Source organism: Schistocerca piceifrons, chromosome X (genome assembly GCF_021461385.2).
Source record: "Schistocerca piceifrons isolate TAMUIC-IGC-003096 chromosome X, iqSchPice1.1, whole genome shotgun sequence".
Classification (NCBI taxonomy): Eukaryota; Metazoa; Arthropoda; class Insecta; order Orthoptera; family Acrididae; genus Schistocerca; species Schistocerca piceifrons.
In genome coordinates, this window is record NC_060149.1 from 359,864,082 (window position 1) to 359,884,500 (window position 20,419).

Genomic DNA, 20,419 nt, shown 5'->3' on the forward strand with positions numbered 1-20,419 from the left:
ACCACTACTGACAAACGCGAGTCCAGCTTCTTAAACAATAAACCTTCTCGCTCCTCAAATGTCTTGATGAGTCCTCTGGAAATGTCTCCACTGTGAACTCTGGCACTTTCCCGTTGATATTTCATCGTTCGCCATCAGTGTGACGGCGACTTGACTGAGAATCTGGTAATTTTCACGCAATTACGAGTCCTTATCCATCATTAAGGACAACTTCACATCAAAGCCAATAGCTCCACACACCGTAGTGCCTCAGGCAGGCCCTATGTGCTTTCTGACAGTAAAATCGACTCTGCTCATATCCCTTGCTGTCAACACTGTGGCCAAGACTGAAATGGATTCATATGTGAAAACGATGTTCTATCGTTCGTCGGCCTGGCTCCCAGTACCATATCAAGCATGTACAAGGCTTTCTAAAATTCAGGAGGATTATTCGTATCGAACTGTGTCTCGGCCTGCGCGCGGTTGTGTGTGTGTGTGTGTGTGTGTGTGTGTGTGTGTGTGCGAGAGAGAGAGAGAGAGAGAGAGAGAGAGAGAGAGAGGGAGGGGGAGGGGGTGGGGGGAGATGGGTGATTCATCGAACTAATCTGTAGCCAGTATCAATTACGCGCCAACCTGACATCAAGCCACCTCCAAAACAAATGACCGATTCCTTCAGTTTTGAAATTTTCATTGTCTTTAATGTCTAAAACATACTACAGCACGCGTATTTGAAATTTATTTACACATTCGCCCTGAAATTTCTCCTTAATTACTTCAGAAACGTGCGCATTTCAAAATCGAGTGTTTTAACGTAAATAAGAAAGACAGTCGGCTATGTACCAGGAGCTTTAAAAGTTAAGCAGTTGTCACGTCGATTGTGCAAAGCTTGCACATGAAGGTCGTCTGTTTCATCTTCTTTCGTAACCTGTGCGCTATGCGCAATTAACTCCCTGCAAGTAAAGTGTCAGTAACATGAAGTCAAAAAGTAGGATAGCTACCTACAATGACCTATGATCACAGTGAGAACGTGGGGTTCTGTTACAAACTTAATCGAATTTTTGGACTCTTTACATGTCTCAAATACTTTAGCATGCACTGGAAACGATACTAATTTCAGGTGCGCCACGAGGAAGTGCTACTGCTCATATTACGCATTAATGAAGAGCAGGTGAAAGCAATCTCTTCCTTTCCGCAGATAACGACCTTGTTTACGAAACAGTATACCTGTACATGAAAGAGACAACCTGGTGTAGGCTAATAGCCAGTCAGATATTGGCAAAAATCAGTGTGTTGCCAAAATTCATAAATTTTCCTTAATGTAGTGGAAAAATGTAACGTCGTTCAGAAAACATGAACGTGTAGTAGCGTTGATTATCAGTTACTCAGACAGGTCATTCAGATACCTGGGTAGTACCATTTCGTGGGGATATGAGGTGGAACGATTACTTAGGATCAGTTGTAGGTAAAGCTGAGCACGTAAAGAGCTATTTAGCTCACTGTAAAGCGCAACATAAATCAAGGAACCTGTGAAATGGTATGCACATGTAGAAAAATAGAGCATGTACAGAGATATACAAGCAGTCATTCTCCAACTCCCGCCGGTAAATGGATAAGAAGAAACCTTGAAATATCAAAAACTAAACTATACTGTCTGCCACGCACATTATAATGGTATCTAAATGTAGATGTACATTTTTTATGTAATATACAAGGGCCTGCTGAAAAGTAATCCCTCTGAATTTTTTATTCTGTTGTCAATAACGGTAGAGGTATTAAAAGTCATGCATATTACTCGGTCGACTTTCACGCTTCGCTGACTCGAGTTGCAGCCCTCTGCCGCCAGAGGGCTCCGGATTGTAGCGTTCAGTATGGCGTTGTGTAACGTAACTATGCCGATGCATGAGAAACTGGGTGTGACAGTCGAGTTTGTAGCCACAGAAAATGTTCCTCTAATTAAAATCCAAAGAAGAATAAAAGCTGTGTACGGTGACGATTGAATCGATATCAGTAATGTGCGTCGTTGGCTCGTTCGTGCTCGTAATGAAGGCAACGGCGCTGCTAACCCTAACGCGTGTGACAGAGCTCGGACTGTTTCCAAAAGTTGAAGAACACCTTCGAGGATTTCACTTTGATAGTAATAAAGTGGTGCAACCAGAGCTGAAGTTGGAGCTCCGTCAACGAAGTCAAACATTCTAATGTGGCTGTATCTACGAACTGTTATCTCATTGTGAGGAATGTGCTGGTCGCCAGGGAGTTTGTGTTGAGAAACAAATACGTAGACATGAAGAATACAGATGTAGTATGTTAATAAAGTTTATTTTACTTGAAAAGCATTAAGTTTCTCCACATAAAAAAATTCCGAGGCGTTACTTTTCTGCACGCCCTCGTAGAACTGAAATTTCGGAAAACGATACAGGAGCTCACGATCCGTCACAGCGTAACTGAGGGATCAAGTTTGTTAACATTGTCAGTCAGGAGACACGAGCTCTGTTGTAAATTTTTTTATATAGTTTAGGAACTGAAAGCCCACGTAGTCAAGTTTCGGCTAACAGTATAGCCATTGTCAGACGTAATCTCTGTTACGAAACGATGTAAATTCTGATTGCGTCAGTTACTAAGATGTAATGGCATATCGCCTTTGGTAAGGCGATATCTTTAACATTTAATCACTTTAGTGGTTGTTCCTTATGCAAATATTGTTTTACTTTCACAGCCTCGTTTCTACGATAATGTATATTTATGACCACCGTCCAATTACACTGGTCACGAACGATGAAAAGTTATTTTTAATTATATTATGTATCAATGTTGTGATCTTAAGAAGGATTTTAACGATCTATGAAGCCATAATGAGCCCAAAACTAACTAAAAACGTTTTATCGTATGTATATTGTCATTAATTTGTGTATATACTCTTAACCCCTGTTACAATATTATGTGCAGTTATTCAAGCTGTTGCGTGAGAAAAAAATCTGTTTTATATCTTAGATCTGAGGATGGCTAGATTGTTAGCCGAAACTAGTAATCCATCAAAATTAAGAAGATTTAATGTGCGATCTTGACTTCACGGGTTTCCAATCCCTAAGATAAATTTAAAATAACTGATGAGCACACAATCTTAAATTAAGCAGTCCGTTCGGGGTTAGTGTAGGAAAGTCTTGGGAAAACTTATCACTGTGGGAGCAGAGTTTCGGGAGGAACGCCAGGGTGAGGATGACAAGGGTGTGCGTCCCTCGCCTGCTCCCATTTTAACGCATTTCTCTGAACGAGGGTGGTTAACGACCGCAGCCGCGGTCCGGCGGCAGAAGGCTGAAGGCGGGCACGGTCTCTGCGTCGAGGCCCGAGCTCGGAAGCTGTCCCGCCGTGGCTTTCACGTCTCCCGAACCTGTCCACCTAGCCACGGGAAGCTACAGCCACCTAACGAACCAATCCATCATTTTGTAACAACGACTCGCCCTTCCAAACAAGTGTATCTGTCGCCTAAGGACTCTAAAGCAGCTCCACGACAACATTCGCTCGGGAAAGTCCTGTTCCTTTTTCTTGTTTAAACATAAGAGGAGCTTAAAATAGCGACCTAAATATTTATATAAGAGCGCTTATCTCCGGTAATTAATATTCACGGAGAAAACGCCCAAGCAGTAAATTAAGGAGCGTGTGGGCGTGAGGAGCCGGCATCCTTCCGCTGCGCAGCTGTGCGCGGTGTTCCAGCATCGGACGGTCTGCTCAGATCTTACCGTGCCGCGGCGAGTCTTATCTCAGCTGTCTTCACTCAATCGCGGCATAGATCTTAGAAGTAGAGAAGTTCGCTATTTTCGGTGTTACCTTGTGTGGACTCACTATCTTGTAAACGTGTAAGTTGAAGAGTAGCGGTGTAACTTAGCGTATTTTGCATTTCCTCATATTACTTGCCGTCAGGGTACAACATTTCCGCTCTGGAAGTAAATACGAAGGGAGGAGTCTTCTTTATATACGATAAGTTCAGTTATTTCTACCGGGTGGCTATAATTAAAGCGCAGCTACCCACGGAGGTCCAGTGTCGACTGCAATTAACGTATGGCAGCGAAACTTGGTAGATATGCTAATGCGTTAATGTGGAACCGATTTACGCTGGAAAAAAATAGTTTATTTTGGCCACCAGGTGCAAATCTGTCGCTGTACATCTCGTCGACGTCTCCGGTACTCATACCGAACAAACTGGTAACTGGCGGGTAATTATAAAATCAACATTATGCCTTTCTCCCTTCTTTGACTTTTTTTGCCAAACACCGCTTCATAATCGATTACATATGGAAACGTTTGTCTACATCTGCCTTGCATTCGCAGCGTCAGATCTGCCTCTGGTGGCAAAACAGTTTTTCTTTCTCTTCCTTTCTAATTTTTTTTCAGCGTATTCCGGTTCCGCATTAGCGCATTAGAATATCTACCAAGTTTCACTACCATACGATAATGTAATTACAGATCCACACTAGACCTCTGTGAGTAGCTGTACTTTAATTATAACCACACAGTATAAACTTATTAAAGATAACTTACAAAAAGCTTATCTAACAATAGCATGTCCACAGCGTTGTAAAATTACCTCTTAAAGAGTTCATTTAGTTGATTGATAAGTTCAAAAGATGGTTCAAATGGCTCTGAGCACTATGAGACTTAACTTCAGAGGTCATCAGTCCCCTAGAACTTAGAACTACTTAAACCTAACTAACCTAAGGACGTCACACACATCCATGCCCGAGGCAGGATTCGAATCTGCGACCGTAGCGGTCGCGCTGTTCCACACTGTAGCGCCTAGAACAGCTTGGCCACTCCGGCCGGCGATTGGTAAGTGATATGCCTCTTACTGTGCTGTGTTCAGACGAATTTTCTAAATTCTTATGGTTTGTTCTGTAGTGTTAGAAAAAGGAAGGCAACCGTAACCTTGTGATGTATCAGTAGTTTCCCTAGCTCATCAACCTTTCCGTGAACACAACTTCAGAAAATCCGAGACAAGCAAACGAGCTGGCACAAAGCGAACGCAGGCACTGTGTTAGTTAGAAGAGCTTTGACATCTCGAAGCATCTTAATTTGTTTTTTCCGTGGTTTTATGATAGTACTGATAGCAAAGAAATAACGATTCCTTCCAAAATACCCCAAGAAGTTCCCACGCTTCATAAAAAGAAATGACTGTACCTTCCCTCAGTGAAGAGACATTTAACTACCTGTAATGATACGTCTGTGGATTGAAGATGAAAAAGATAGGGGCAAAACCGGTAATAGTTTAAGGACACAATGAGTCAATTCTGATTGTTGTTCTGCATTATGATATGCCGAATGTTTGTTATTTGGGAACAAATGCTTTCGTGTTCGGATGTTTACAGGAACTGCCATTTTAAAATAGTGTAGATTATATCTCCGCTGTAAGTTATACTGTATATTAAACGATTCGTTACTTTACGTCAGCTAATGAAGTAACTTACAGGTGTATCAAAATAATCATCAGAACACCATTCGCCAGAATGGTAATGTGTCTTAATAACTTTCAGAAGTGCATGCATCACCCAAAATAACTGAAATAGAATCTATCAGTCCGCCTATTACAGTATCATAGTTGGTGGATTCCGACTGTGTATTCATTGACTTCGCTTTTAACATAAGGACAAGTACTGTTGCGATTATAATTGTTAATGCAATAATAAATAAGGCATTACGAAAAATTATTCTCATTGTCATGGGTACCTTACTGTACTGGAACATCTCAAAAGCGGCGGTTAAGACGTGAGAACTGTGATATCGACCAAAAGAGAATTTTTGTATCTTGAGTGAAAAGAAAAAAAAGTCCACCTCCTCGTGTAGCTGAAGATGAAGCGCAGTACTTTCGACGCAGGGAAGTGAGCCAACCTCAGATCTAATCAGAGCGGTGGATTCGAGAGTGGCATTTGCTTGACTTTCCATGCTCGTTTAGGCAAATACTGGGCAGATCTCCTATTCTCGCCTCAGAAAACATGATACACAAACTGCTGGAGCACGATAACACCCATCGAAAGGAAGCTGCGCTATTCACAGAGACGGCACACAGGAATTTCATCACTTACGTTAACTTAAGACTGGCGACACGAGAGGCATCCAGCCATAAAGTCAAAACTAATGAAAGAAATTTTTCAAATCATGGAAAAGAGCGGACGAAGTACAACGAGATAAACGCTGGAAAAGAGTGTCAAAGGAAAAAATCCGTGTAAACTGTATTATTAGAAACGTTAATTGACTTTTGGATACGGCAGAATGCGAAATGTATCGTAATTGCGGAATTCTGAGAACTTTATAACAGGTCAACTCGTCTTTGTCTGTTGTAGTTCTTAGTTCGAAGACCGGTTTGATGCAGCTCTCCGCGCTACTCCATCCTGTGCAAGTCTCTTCATGTCCGAATAAGTACTATAACCTGCGTTATTAACCCACTTATTATATTCATTCCTTGGCCTCCTCCTCTGCAGGAAAATTATCGTCATAGAAAATCCTCATGCAAAGCAAGAAACTCGTTCAAATATATTGTAGTACCATAACACAGAATACCGAAAATCATCCGTAATGGGTAAGTTTAACCTGATTACAAATTGCTGTGGCCTACCACTCGTTACTGAAGTAAGGTAACTGAATGGAAACGACAATTTTAATTAAATTATACGTCTTACAGCATTATGGGGTGGGAAATCTCACGGTGTGGGGTTCAGCAGCTTGCGGAAAGACTGTCTTCCTCCGCGCACATCGGCCCCTTTCCATGCGGATGTGTGAGAATTGTGTCGTGTGCGTGTGTATTTGTGGAGTGTAGGTGAGTGTAATGGATACATGTATAGTTTACTGTTATGTTTATATTGTATGGCGGTGACGATGATGATGATGATGATGATGATGATGATGATGATGATGATGAAGAGGAAGAGTGACGGCACACAGCCTTCTCCTCTCGAATAGCACCATGTGGACCGCCAAGATTAACGTTCCCATCCGACGGACGAATTACTATCAGCAGTGTCATATGCCCTCACTTCATGGGGCACTGTGAAGAGGAATGGAATTTGATGCGGGACATTGGTACAATGATTGATCACGAGGAACCTTACGCCACCACTTGTCCTCCTATCTCCTATCAAATACCGGTAGTGAAAATTTCATTCTCTACCAGGATTCGCACCGGCGTACTTCCGAGTCGAGGGCCACCGTACAGGTGTGCGATAGCGACCGCGGATACTGAGACGGGAGGAATTTACTGTGTTATAAGGAAAGTATCTAATACTGCGAAATGCGACAGTTCTTCGCTTCAGACAGATTTCAATGCTCACACGAAAGTTAATCTGAAAGGACCGCTATCTGTCGCTGAGTAAATGCGAGAGCCTAGAACGCAGTTCGTAATCCTCGCGCTGGCCCAAGACCTCCGCGATCGTAAAAGACACCGAGAGCCAATGCACATTGTTATTGTGTGTCTCGCCGCACAAGCTATTAGCAAGCGAACGACTCTACGGAATAGTGCCAGCGAACCCCGTCGGATCGTTTTTCTGCGCGCGTCGGCTCGCGCACACACGTGATGCACACGGCCGTAGCGCTGCAGCGACAGAACCGGCTGCGACTGCAGCGCGATACTACACGCGCGCTCGCCGCATTATGAATGGATGCCACCGGATGTTGCGCTCCTCATTCAACGCTCGCCGCGCGCTGCGCTCCCTACTTAATTGAACTCGCGTATCTGAGGTGATCGGATCGGCTTTCTGAAGCTGTCACCCCAGCCAGTTAGTTCTTGCAATTGGTACATTTTAATTGAAGCAGCGTCTTCGGTTTTGCTAGCGTCAAACGGGTACGGCAGCTGCATAGTGCGATCCGCGGGGAGTGCCGTCTAAGCCCGGTTGCGCAGCTTGGTCGGCACTTTTTACTGTCTCGCATTTGGCGGGGCATGACGCGGAATGCAACGAAGCTCACGAAAACCTTTCGCGGCGGTCACGCCTCCTGTAACTGGGTCACGAATTGCCTTCGAGTTATCGAAAATCCGAGGGCGCTATCGGCAAACGCCACGTTAAATTCGGCGTTTTGCATTAAACGAGAACCAGCCGTCGGTATCTGGCAGCAAGATCTTGTAAGCCCGCAGATTTCTCGGAAAACGAACATGTAGATCAGAAATGAATAAAAATGGCCTGTAACAGATACGGTTACTGTGAACAACCAAACCCATTGCAATTCGATATCCATTCTGGGACAGCGATGAGATATGTAACGTTTAGTGTACAGTTTCGAGGCGCGCGGAATGTTCAGAACGTAAAATATCTTAGCCTTTTTCCTGGAAAATTCGTTTTAAGTTTTAGAGATCTTTTTCCGATCCTCTGGTACTAAATTATCGTAACCTTCCTGTATTGACATTATAACTAACAGCATGCCGTCGAAATTCCCTGTAATAGCCCAAACACCTAGAACTAAAATCAAAAAGTTATTATCTTTAAATCTTACAAAATGCTACATATACTTGACTTAAGACGATATAAATGGTTTTATTCTACTGTAAAATGTATTTTTTCTCCAATGAGTCACTAGACAGAATTAAATTATTGTGTAAACAATACAACGTCTATTATAAATAAGAATAAAATCATGTAATCACTTGGTTTTTATTGGAAATTTACCGTCGGATATTGCTTTTAAAACTGAAGGGCCGTAATAGAAGGATCTTCGTAAATAATTAACTCTAAGTGAAAATCTCTACCATGAAAGAGTCATCTACGCTGGCAGTGCTCTAGTCGTGTCTTGTTTTGGATTTACGATACACGGAGTCACCTATTTGAAATTCATCGATTTCCGATTAGTCAATGAACTAAGATGAGCTCGAGCAAGCCACAGTTTTCTATTCAAAGTCACCTACTGAAGACTGAACCAATACAAACATTCAAAAAACACTGGAAAGTTTTACCTACGACAAGTTTTAAATCAGAAAGAAATCTTTCTTCTATAAAATGCTGTGTATGTTTGACATTGCTATGTTGCGATGCGCTCCTGCTGCACGTGGATTCCATTAGGATGACGATGTGTTCACAGAATATAACTACGGACGTAGAGGCCTACGAATACTAACTAAAACCGAAGTTATTTAACTTCATCCATGTCGAAAAGGAATTAAAACAAACAATCGAAAGAGGGATATTATAATGTTTTTGTGCAAGAGTATTTGATTTCATTTTATCTCTAGAGTTATCAGTTTTGTCCATAGTCAGTTTCGGCCCGACAGTAGTTGTGTAAACTAAACGAGGACTAAGAAGTTAAACAACTTACTATAAAAGATGCACAGTTATATGCTTTTACGCCTAATTATGAAAACTTCCTCGTCTTTACATTTAACGAAGCTACTGATACGTGGAAGAACTAAGAGCCATGAAAAATAAATGACGAAACCATCTTTTCTTCAGTTAAAAATAGCTGTCTTAGGTTAGGTCAGGTCCTATCACGTGTTCATACTTGAGATCACGCACCATCATTTCTGTTGTGACACTTGTTCCAAATCCGGTTAGCTAGAATCCTAATGTCGTAGTGGTGGAAGAAATTATCATCGCCAATATTTGGCTATTAGAGGGAGAGGGAGGAAGTGTTTGCCAAAGTTGCAAAACATTACACTATGTGCCTTTGTTCCAGAACAAATCTGAAATCTCTCCGTAGTTTCTCGTGGCATTGTGGTATATGCTGCTACTGATGACGATTCATCAGTTGGCGGTCCCTAGGCGAAGATTGGGAACCGTAGAATACACCCCGGCATGGCATTTCACTCTCTTCATTGTCACTTCTCGTCGTCATCATCAGCGGAAACGCGACCATACACTCGAAAAAAATTCGTCACAATGGATTACACGCAGTAAATTTTTTCAAGATACAGCATACTTCGAAATGGTAGGCTACCTCATGGGTGCTAGTAAGGAAGCTGTCCCGAATCAAACAGCTGACTCCAAACCAAAAAGGGCGCACACCGTTTACAGTTTTATCGTACATCAAAATTAATGTACAGAATTTTGGTGAAATTAAGCATAACTCAAAAAAACATCGTTCACTAGAAACGACATTCGCTTCCCAGTCAGAAAACTACGTTGGCAGGTATTGCGAAATGAAAGGCTAGCCGTGATATTCGTAAACGAAGCGCCATGTCAGTCTTCTAACGGAAGTCAGATATTAAATAATGTCAAGTACAAGCTTTGATAAACGACATTATTTTCTATTAAAGGAGATCAAAAAGTTACTGGGATTAATATTTCTTCAGTACCACGAAATCTTCATGCTACCTCCAGCACGCCGGCCGGTGTGGCCGTGCGGTTCTAGGCGCTTCAGTCTGGAACCGCGTAACCGCTACGGTCGCAGGTTCGAATCCTGCCTCGGGCATGGATGTGTGTGATGTCCTTAGGTTGGTTAGGTTTAAGTAGTTCTAAGTTCTAGGGGACTGATGACCACAGATGTTAAGTCCCATAGTGCTCAGAACCATTTGAACATACCTCCAGCACAATTGCATTTTTGATTTAATGAACGCGAGAGAAGGAAATGGGAAAAAATATTTGTAAGAAAGGAATTCATTTAGATCATTGTTTTAACAACGAAGACGACAGATTAGGATTTACAGTACCACGTACATAGCAGTTCCAGTGTACCAGCCGGAGGTACGCGGATAGGTAGGCGCCGGTAGGCGGTGTAACCAAGCGGACGAAATAGATTCCAGACACGCAGTTGCACAACAACAATATTCGGCATTGTACAAACAGCATCGCTTTTATCGAAGGCGCCAGCGATAAGCGTTTCCCAGCAGGTCGAGCCAATGCACGATAGGCGGATAGCCGGCGGTTACGATAGTGCGCTGGGCCGCTCTGGCGCGTAGTGCGTTAATTACAAGCAACGGCGCCGCACCGTACTGTCACACATCAGTCTCCCTCGGCAGTTTCCGAACAAACACGTTCTGTCGCGGAATGTTTCCGTAAAAAACAGTCGGTAAAAACAACTAAACGCCATAATATTTACGAAAAAGGAAGTGTGTAAGGTCCCTTCGACGATAAAGTCGTTACAGACATGGAAGAGGCTCAGAGTGGTGAAGAAAATCGTCCGGTTTGTTAAGAAGGAACCATGCGTGTATTCGTCAAAGGTGATACAAAGGAATCTGAATGCCTCTTCTATAAAAAGCGAATCCATGGCCTTAAACGTTTCGCTATCTCACTCAACAACATTTGTGATATGCAATCGTACAATTAACCTATCTCCTAGAAACAAACATTACAATATATATCTACTACGAGGTTCCCATTACAATCGAGATGACCATCTTGTAACCTGACAGCAAAAATGGCTTGACATATTCTAGAATGGTAGAATGACTTATATGTCTCTTTTCGAGGAGGAAATGTTTTTTTTTTTTTTCAAAGTATCTAACTCGCCAATAAATTTGAATGAGATTTTTAGCGGTTTTGCCAACGTTTTTACTCAGTCGCTTGTTCGTCCCATGTTCCTGCAGTAAAACACGAGAAAGCACAAAATAAACGAGCAAAGTCTGACACATAGTTGACTAGTAGGACAGACACACAAAAGAATATGAAGTATTGGATACAAAAAGTATTTTTTCATTTCTGGCCATGCATTGGTTTCATTGCTGTGGAAAGGGGAAATCAAAGAACACAACTGATATGCTGTTGACGAAATGCGTCGTGATGTTCCACTTAGCAAGGTAAATATGTTTCGAAGGTGTTTCCATCACTTTTTCTTTTCGAATTAAATTTCATACTGCGAGCGATATCGCTGAAGGCATTGATACGTTGCAATTCACGAGGTCTACAGAAGACACACGTGCGTAAGAAACAAACCAGCGATTCACTTGTAAGCATTAAGGAATGTAAGACAATGATGAAATTACTGAGCGCGTGCTACCGAGGAACTGGTTGCATACCATTTTCCGGCCATTATGTCTTAAGTTTTAAACCTCGAAATTGTTTCATCACTAAAGACACAGCAGAATCAAGTCCGCACACTTTTCAAACCTCGCCACCTCTACACGCTGTATAATATAATGTAACAAATTAAATACAATTGGCAGTTTCGATTGTGAAGGCAGAACGAAACGTTTCATCGGACAAAGTATAAGGAAGAAAGTACTCTTGTCCTTAGGCAAACCTTAAGAAGAAATTCGTGATTTAGAGAAACTGCGAGAAACTTGACGCAGTAGAGTGGCAGTGGGATGTGAACCATGACTATGTTGACTACATAGTACCCCATCCGATGTCTCAGAAATGCCAAACGCATAAATATACAGATTCCTCTTGTGAAACAAAGGTTTTCAGGTTTAAGTTCGATTGATCAGTGCTGGCAATGGAGTAGCTAATTAAAATAACACGGCTTGCAGTTGCTTCGGTAATGTTTGACGCCCAAATAAACTGGCATGTTGGAATTTATTACAACACCTTTAGGGAACGAATCCAATATCTCAAACATTACGCCACCTAGCTTGATATCGAGTTCAGGATCAACTGAAAAGCACGTGAACGCGACGAAATAACATTACAAATGTCGCACATCTTTTTGTTCGCTAAGAAAATACATAATTAATGGATAATTTCACATTTTCGTAATGGCCACAAAATTGAGTAATAAAAAAGTTGATCACACGGGTGGCGCGCATTATTCCGTAATGAGCGTCTAAAGAGCGGGTGAAAGGCCTGCTGCACACAGCTGGCAGCAATATTTGCCGTACGGCCGGAGATGACACACCTCATGCTAGTCCATTTTCTTGGCAAGCTGGCCTCTGTCTCGTCTATTTCTGTTTGTCGAAAGGTGTTGCATTCTGAAAGGGAAGCCTGGCGCGCAGCTTCGTCGCCACAAGCCCGAAGCACATCCAAGTCTGAGTCTGTAATACACGACACATTGTCTGGTGCGTTCTGGAGGGTACCAACCAAACACACAGGGAGGGGGAGGGAGATTAGAACGGCTGTTGGTGCACCTCTGAACTTATTACCTTTCCTCTTACTATAATCATCTGAACATGTGATCATATAACTAAACAAATTGTAACCGCATTACATAGAAAGTGTAAGAACAAACTCTGCGTTATACCGACCTCAAAAATGTACGTAAATGAAGAATACGATACATCAACAACTGCCCTTGATGATACCTGGGACCAATCTGCAATAACTCACAGTACTCGACTGTACATATTGTATTTTTATTCATTTAATTTATCTAACAGCTAAATAGAATGAATTTTTCACTCTGCAGCTGAGTGTACGGTATTATGAAAATTTCTTGCATATCAAAACTAGGTACTGTCGAATGTAAAGATGTAAGGGCGGGTCGTGAGTTGTGCTTGAGTACCTCTATGAAAGAGCACTTGCTCGCGAAAGGCAAAGGTCCCTGTTTCGAGTTTCGATCTGACAGGCATTTTCAACCGGGAAATTTCATCAGCTAAATACTTCTGCAGATGTTGTCGGTACTGAGTTCCCTCCGCTAATATCAGTTTCGCAAGTGGCAAAAAAATAAAATAAAATGTGTGCTTCACTGATTGGCGTAATTACAGTTCTTTATTAAGAATGCGTTCTTCTGAACAGAAATGACAGAATGACGCACTCCTTCAACGAACTTTGGCTCCTGAAGATAGAAAGAGGCTGTGACTCTGTGACTGGGGTTTCTCCTCTCGTCGGCAGCGAGGTCGTGGCTGACAGACGACATCGATTTTATAGCCACCGAGGAAGGAACCGGTTGAGGCCTTGGACAAGTAGCAAGAAACAAATCTTGCATTCATCCCATGCGATTAGCGAAACAGGAAACTGACAGACGGAATATATCATTCCGCGATCAGAACGGCATACCTATGAAAAGAGATTAACGTTTCACTGATGAGCCACAATAGAATATGAGCGTGAACACAGAAGCACATCATTGTGGCGTGAATGAGACTGTAAAAGTGGTCGACATATACAATAAACCTTGCTATATAGCCACAAGCATCGCTGTTGAGAAACGAAGAAAGAGTTTTAGATCCCGTTGACGCCGAAGTAGCGAAAACCACGGTAAAATCAAAACAGGAATCTCGGACAGGGATTTGAAACCTGTCACTCCCGAATACGAGTCCACAGTATGAAACATTACGTCACCTCGTTCTGAACACAGGTGCACACTGTAGTAAATTTGCTAACGAACATTAGTTGTCTTAAGGCATTTCATCGTGACATGAAAGATTTCGCCGACAGTTCACGTAATTCAACCTTCATTTTTGTTATCCATGTTAACTCTCAAATTCAGCATGGTACAGCGGTGTGTAGCCGGAATACACAACAGAAAGGACCCTCAAACATCCTAACACATACATTTCCACTTCAGTGTTCAGTCCATGGGAGAGAAAATAACACTCCTCAGTCATTTCTCGTCTCCTTGGTAAGATAAAGATCATAAACGCCACAGTCAGAAAAAAATAAATAAAAATTTCTGTACTTAAAGCGATAAAGTGAATTTTGTATATGATATATACCATTTTCAGCCTATTTTTTCCCTTATCGGTATTTCTGCGGTCCCTACGAACCAAATACTGTAACCCCTCTCACATATTGCTGTGCAGAAAAAAACAATAAAAATTTCAGTAATACCGTTAACCTGTAGGACTAAGGGAAGTTTGGTTTATTTTCATCTATTGAAATCTACTGACATGCCATTTACCTCCAGCGCAGATCTTTCTACTTCGTAAAGGCAGTAGATCCCACAACTGTATCTACACTCTCTTTACCTTCTTGCGGAGTAATTTAAAAATATATACGGTATGCCGGAGATAACGATTTCTTTTTCATTCTCTTTAGAAACAAAATAAGCTTGAATTAAATAATGCCAAATTAAAAACACGCTTATCATTTTTTTCATCAATTCTGGGTGAGTCCAGAAATTCTCTAGTGAACGATCGTGAGATTTTAAAGATGTTGGCCTGCATTGCAGTACCACCATAAATTTGCGTACCTGTGCCTATGATAAAACGTTCTTTGCATTGTTGGTGATATTACTGAACACTGTTGTGTCCCTTATCCGTATTCTCCGAAACGAATGGACTGTTGTAAGAGAGTTGTGGGTTCGAGACCTACCACAACCTCTACCAATTTCAAGTTTCGCTGAGAGAGATCAAACAGAAAACCTTCGAGCATTTTTGTTTAAGGTTTTTATTTAGATAACTCACTCGGAAACATCCTTTACTTTTCAAAATAACGATATTTTACATGTGTCAGAGGTAGATTGGAAGAACGTCTTAGTAGATCCATGATGCACGAGTCTAAAAGCGTTCAACGGTTTCTTTCCTGTACTATGCTCCTACGACACTTTAATTGAAAGTACGCCAACTGTATGTTATGCACTGTTTGACCTATGTCAAGTGATAGAGGGTGATTGTTGCTGAATTCTCTACTATCTGGATTGCACGACTTCTGAACATCTTACTTTGACAGTGAAGATGTGCGTCGGAGAAAGCTTTTATTCTTCCAGTTTCATACAGCTGGGAGTACACGCACGGATATTCCAGCCATAACATACTGTTTAGTCTTCCAGCAAAATAAGAAAAGGAACTGGGCGGAGACCTACACAAAGGCGCCTGAGTTGCGGGTTGCATCCGGAAAGAAACTGTCTGATGCGAGCCGAGCCTCGGGCAACTGTGACAAGTTTTCTTGAGGCACTCCCGGCGGGCACCGTGTGGCTTCCTTTCTGCCAGCAGGCACGTCCATTGTACCTCTAACTCTGCCATAGAATGGATAAATATTATTGGTTACTAATAAAACGATTTTTCCATCTACCACCGATATGAAAACACCGTTACCCAATGACAAACTCGCTTTAGTTTGCAACATTCAAATTTACTTTTAATTACCGTACATAAGTTCTATACGTTATGTAATTCAAACGCGAAAGACGAGGATATAATTGAACACATCATCTCATTACTGTCAGTTGTCTTTCTCTTTCCACGAATCAAATGGTATCGTATGAGACTGCCAACTAATTTGCGTGGTTAACGTTAATTAGCTTATCTACAATTCGATCACTTCCAATGTACACTAAGATGAGCAAAACTCATCGCAAACGTGAAAAAATGGGATTTCGTTAAACAACAGTTATTTGGTTTTTGTGTTAAGTCGCAAGCACAATTGTTGTGTTAACAGCAGCTTGATGGGCTAGACAAACGAAGAATCGGCAATCTACATAAATATTTGCAGGGCTGTATTATCACACAGGAATTTCATGTGATTTTCAAGACACCGGCAGGAAGAATGTTAAGTTGCTTCTTCATATGCGCCTCAGATTCTCGCTATGCCAATTATTTGACACGAAAGTTCAGAGAACACGATTTACATATTGAAGAGAAGACGGCATTCAAGTAGAGATGAAGTCAGTGGTAGTTTCGACCACGGCCAACATGTGCTGTTGGTGTAGGGCCGGTGGCAACTTGGACAGTTGCCAAGTATTACATTACTGCACATTCTGCAAGCCTTCCCAACTAAATAAGGTAAGGAAAGAGAGAACTTGGTAGTACACAGTAGTTTAAAAGTTTGTAATAAAATGTAGAAACAAATGAAAACCACTTGTTTTTCCCGTCACCATTTAACCTATGGAACGAGTCAAGTATTGTTTCACGCTGCAGTGAAGTATCTAGGAATACCGGTCTGGAGGTGAAAGAATTACGTAAACGTAGAAGGAATAACGTTAGAAAAATGATAGAAAATGTATTTCATGTACGAGAGAGATCCGATCGAATCTTAAGTGCTGTCCGTCAGTATGGGCCTCTTAGAGATTTTGGTTAATGAAGGAAAGAGAGCAGTATCTAAAATGCCGCGCGGGATTAGCCGAGCGGTCTCAGGCGCTTCAGTCATGGGCTGTGCGGCTGGTCCCGGCGGAAGTTCGAGTCCTCCCTCGGGCATGGGTGTGTGTGTTTGACCTTAGGATAATTTAGGTGAAGTAGTGTGTAAGCTTAGGGACTGATGACCTTAGCAGTTAAGTCCCTTAAGATTTCACACGCACGCAGTATCTAAAATGACAATGGTTTCGTCATTTGACTCATTTTATTTACTTCTGCAGCAGATATTGCAATTTCGGCTTTACAGTCATTTTAAGTGATTCATTATTGTCATTTCGAAATTAGTTGTACTGCATGTCGTACTACATGTCAAGAAGGTAATATTAATTATTTAATCATACTAATATAATGTAAATGCCACTTATTATGGGGTGTTACAGTACAAAATGAGAGATTTATGTAGGTTGTTGTAATAGTGTATCCAAAAGGAAATAAAATAACGGTCAAATAGTGAAAGTATTATCATTTAGAGGGTTCTAGACGACTGTGACACATAATAGTAAATAATCTAAACAGAGGAGATTCAAAGAGGAAATGTGCAATTTGTTTTGACACACTGGCGGCGTCACAAAATAGCACGTAACCTCCAGTGCAATACGCTACACGAAAGATCTGCGTCTCCTGTGTGCCTGCTTTTTAACATTTTTGAGTGCGTCAGCTTCAAGATGGGATAGTACGATGGAGGTCCACACGGACTCTGCCACAGATTGCACGGTGTCTTGCGGAACACAGGCGTAGAACTTGCGAGTTACAGCTACGTGTTATTGGGAGTTCTCCTAGCAGTCAATAGTATACAACTAGACTTCGCACGATTCAGTGTTTACTGTGGTGTTCTGTAGGAACTAATGCGGCCTCTGGCCGCCCTATTCACCCGCAATGCGCGAGGTAAAAGGAAGTGTGGAGAGGAGAGATTAGACGGGGTAAGTAGCAGCGGAGGTGGGTGCGCGTGGTGGCGGCTCGGGCACAGGTGGAAGCGGATCGCGATTTGGCGCGGCCAGCGCACCGAACCGGTTTTGGCGCAGCACTCTGGCCTTGGAAGGGTACCCGCGTTGCCGACGAAGACGCCGACGCCGATACCCGCGACAAGTGGAGCGCCGCGACCCCCGACCCGCCCCCGCCTGCGCCTATAATTTTCGGCTCGACTGCCCGCACAAACAACGCCGCCTCCACCTTCCGCACGTTCCCCGGGCCTGCTTACAATGCTGTCAGATGGCAACCCAAAAGCCGCCAGTACCCGGAATTCGAGACCAATGGCTCTCGCTCTCGGAGCAGCGGTACTCAAACACTGCCCTTACAATAGTTTTCACCAGATTACCGACGAAATACGTAATACGGTGTCGCTGCGTACTAAACGTCAGATTGAACAAACTGAAGAACTGGTGACACGAAAACGTGTTAGTAAGACTGCGGCCAGTGTGAGTTCAGTTTTCTTCCGTAGTCTCACCGAATTTATTCGTTAAAGTGAGATCTGTATGTCGTATAATGTAATGTCTGCTTTCTTTAACAGTTTCTTATTTTTATTAAAGTGAAATCTGTGGTGACTGCAGTGTGTCGGAAGTTTAATTATCAAAGAAGCTAAATGTTAGTGAGATAGGCACGTATAAGGTGGTTCCACTATGGGCAGCTATTATCAAACAGTTACAAATCGATTACACCATACTGATGTATCGGTATTGCTGCAGGGTACAAGGTTAATGCGAAATACAGCTGTGGAGCTCGATAAGAGGGCTAAACAAACGCGATATCACACAATAAGTTTCTCTAGTCTTAGTAAACGTAACAGTACGATACGAATAGAAACGCGCAATATAAAAGCAGTTACCACGGATTGCTCAACCACATTGCAGCTAACTTGCATCAGGGGAAGCGCACCACCACTAAACGTGTGTGTGCTGAGGCGAAAAATGGCAGTTTTAAGAGAGACCACTGCGGAGGGGAATATTTCACAGCGACCGGTTACTATGTGCAGTCTGTGGACAAATGAGGAAACTTGAGCCAAAGAAAGAAAGAACTAGACAACTAGAAGCGTACACGTTCCGCTGCACAAACACGTTACCGTTAGTAGATCCGCGTTAATTCGAAGGTAAACGGTGGTGGGAGCCCGCAGCCCGCTCCCGGAAGACGGCCCGAGGGCCGCTTCCGCGGGACTCCGCTGCGCTACAGATGCGCCCGCCTCTTAAATCGAAAGGAAGGATTTACTTGGCCGTAAATCATGTTCTAGAGTAGCGGCTGACAATACGCGGCCGGGTCTCGGCCTCGTAGTAAATTACCTCGGCCGCTCCCGAAAAATGGAACGGTCGACGAAAGTATCTTCCCCCCGTCACTGGGCATTTAACAAAAAATTAAAAACAAAGATACTGCTCATAAGATGACAGCGGAACGGAAGAACCTCTGTTGTTGTCTAAATTTTGGACTTACTAGCATTTTCGGCGGAGAACTGCTTCCGGCGAGCTCGAAGGAAGGTGTAACAGGATGATTACGATACTTCGAGACGAAGTAGTTTGAAATAGGCACTTTTACACATTTTTTCGGTTTTTAAGCAAATCGTGAACATTTCAGGAATGATGCAACATTTTCTGTTGTATATTTAGGTTTTCACAACGGAGTCAAAACACGTTCTTCACGCCTCGAATTTTCTCACTCAGCTAGTTTAATATCAGCCTCGTCCATCTCCGGAATTCGGAAATATAAGTAAAGTTTGCGATTTTTTTATTTGTTTTTCATTTTTTGGAGAAATTGTAGGAGTCACCAGTAGAGGTGGTCACGTCGATATTTCCAGGCAATTGCGGGATACTGAGAATCTACTTTCACGTTTCGTCACAGAGGCAGGGAGACAAGTGGACAAAGCAAGACACAGCGTTCTGGAAGACTAGCCTAGACAAGACGCAGAACACTTCCGGCGGAAGTGTCAGGGCTTAGGACCGGTTCCTACTCACTGTAGTCGCTGACATCGTCACTCGTGCCGTTGACGGTGCCGTCAGGCAGGATCTGCAAGTGTCTGTTCTTGATGTACATCTGAATCTTGCGCGCGGGTCCCGTGATGTGCGACAGGTTGGCGCTGCGCTCACTGCGCACGGCCAGCTCGGGCGCCACCATCAGCTCGTGCGCCTCCAGTCTATCCGGCTGTAGGGGTCTGGCCAACGACAGGGCACTCAGAACAGCAGCAACCAGCCCCAGGTGGAACACCCTAACCATGACTGGGTGGCGGCTTAGCGGGTGAAGTCGCTGCCCATGGCTCACGTGTGGTCGCACGCACCGGACCACATGGCGGCCGCACCACCGACTACAGCATGCGACGGCGGTCGCGCGCGCACTGACACGCCAGCCGCCGGCCGCCGGCTGCGGCGCCCGCCCCCTCCCCTGCGGTCTCCCCGCCGCGGGCTGCCCCCTCCACGCCGCCGGCACAGCCGCCGCCGCCGCCGCCGCCGCCGCAACAATCCACCCTCGGTCACATGGCCCATTTACTCGCCGGCTAGCGAAAAGCGGCGGATGCCTCGCCGTCTATGACGGCTGCACGCTGTGACGCCTCGGCCCACGCCTCGCAGATAACGCGCCACTCAGCCGGCGCCTTCGCTGGCAGCGCCACTGTTCGCG

At 43.3% G+C, this 20,419-nt stretch overlaps 1 protein-coding gene across 1 annotated transcript in view; it reads right to left on the reverse strand.

The window, feature by feature from the left end:
* Window positions 1-20,125, reverse strand: part of LOC124722353 — a gene marked incomplete at its 3' end in the record, with an annotated part of 821,905 nt that extends 801,780 nt beyond the window's left edge. Inside the window, exon 1 of the mRNA XM_047247526.1 lies at window positions 19,762-20,125. Within this exon, the coding sequence (XP_047103482.1) occupies window positions 19,762-19,776 (15 nt within the window). The remainder of the gene's footprint in view (window positions 1-19,761) is intronic.
* Between the last annotated feature and the right edge of the window lie 294 nt (window positions 20,126-20,419).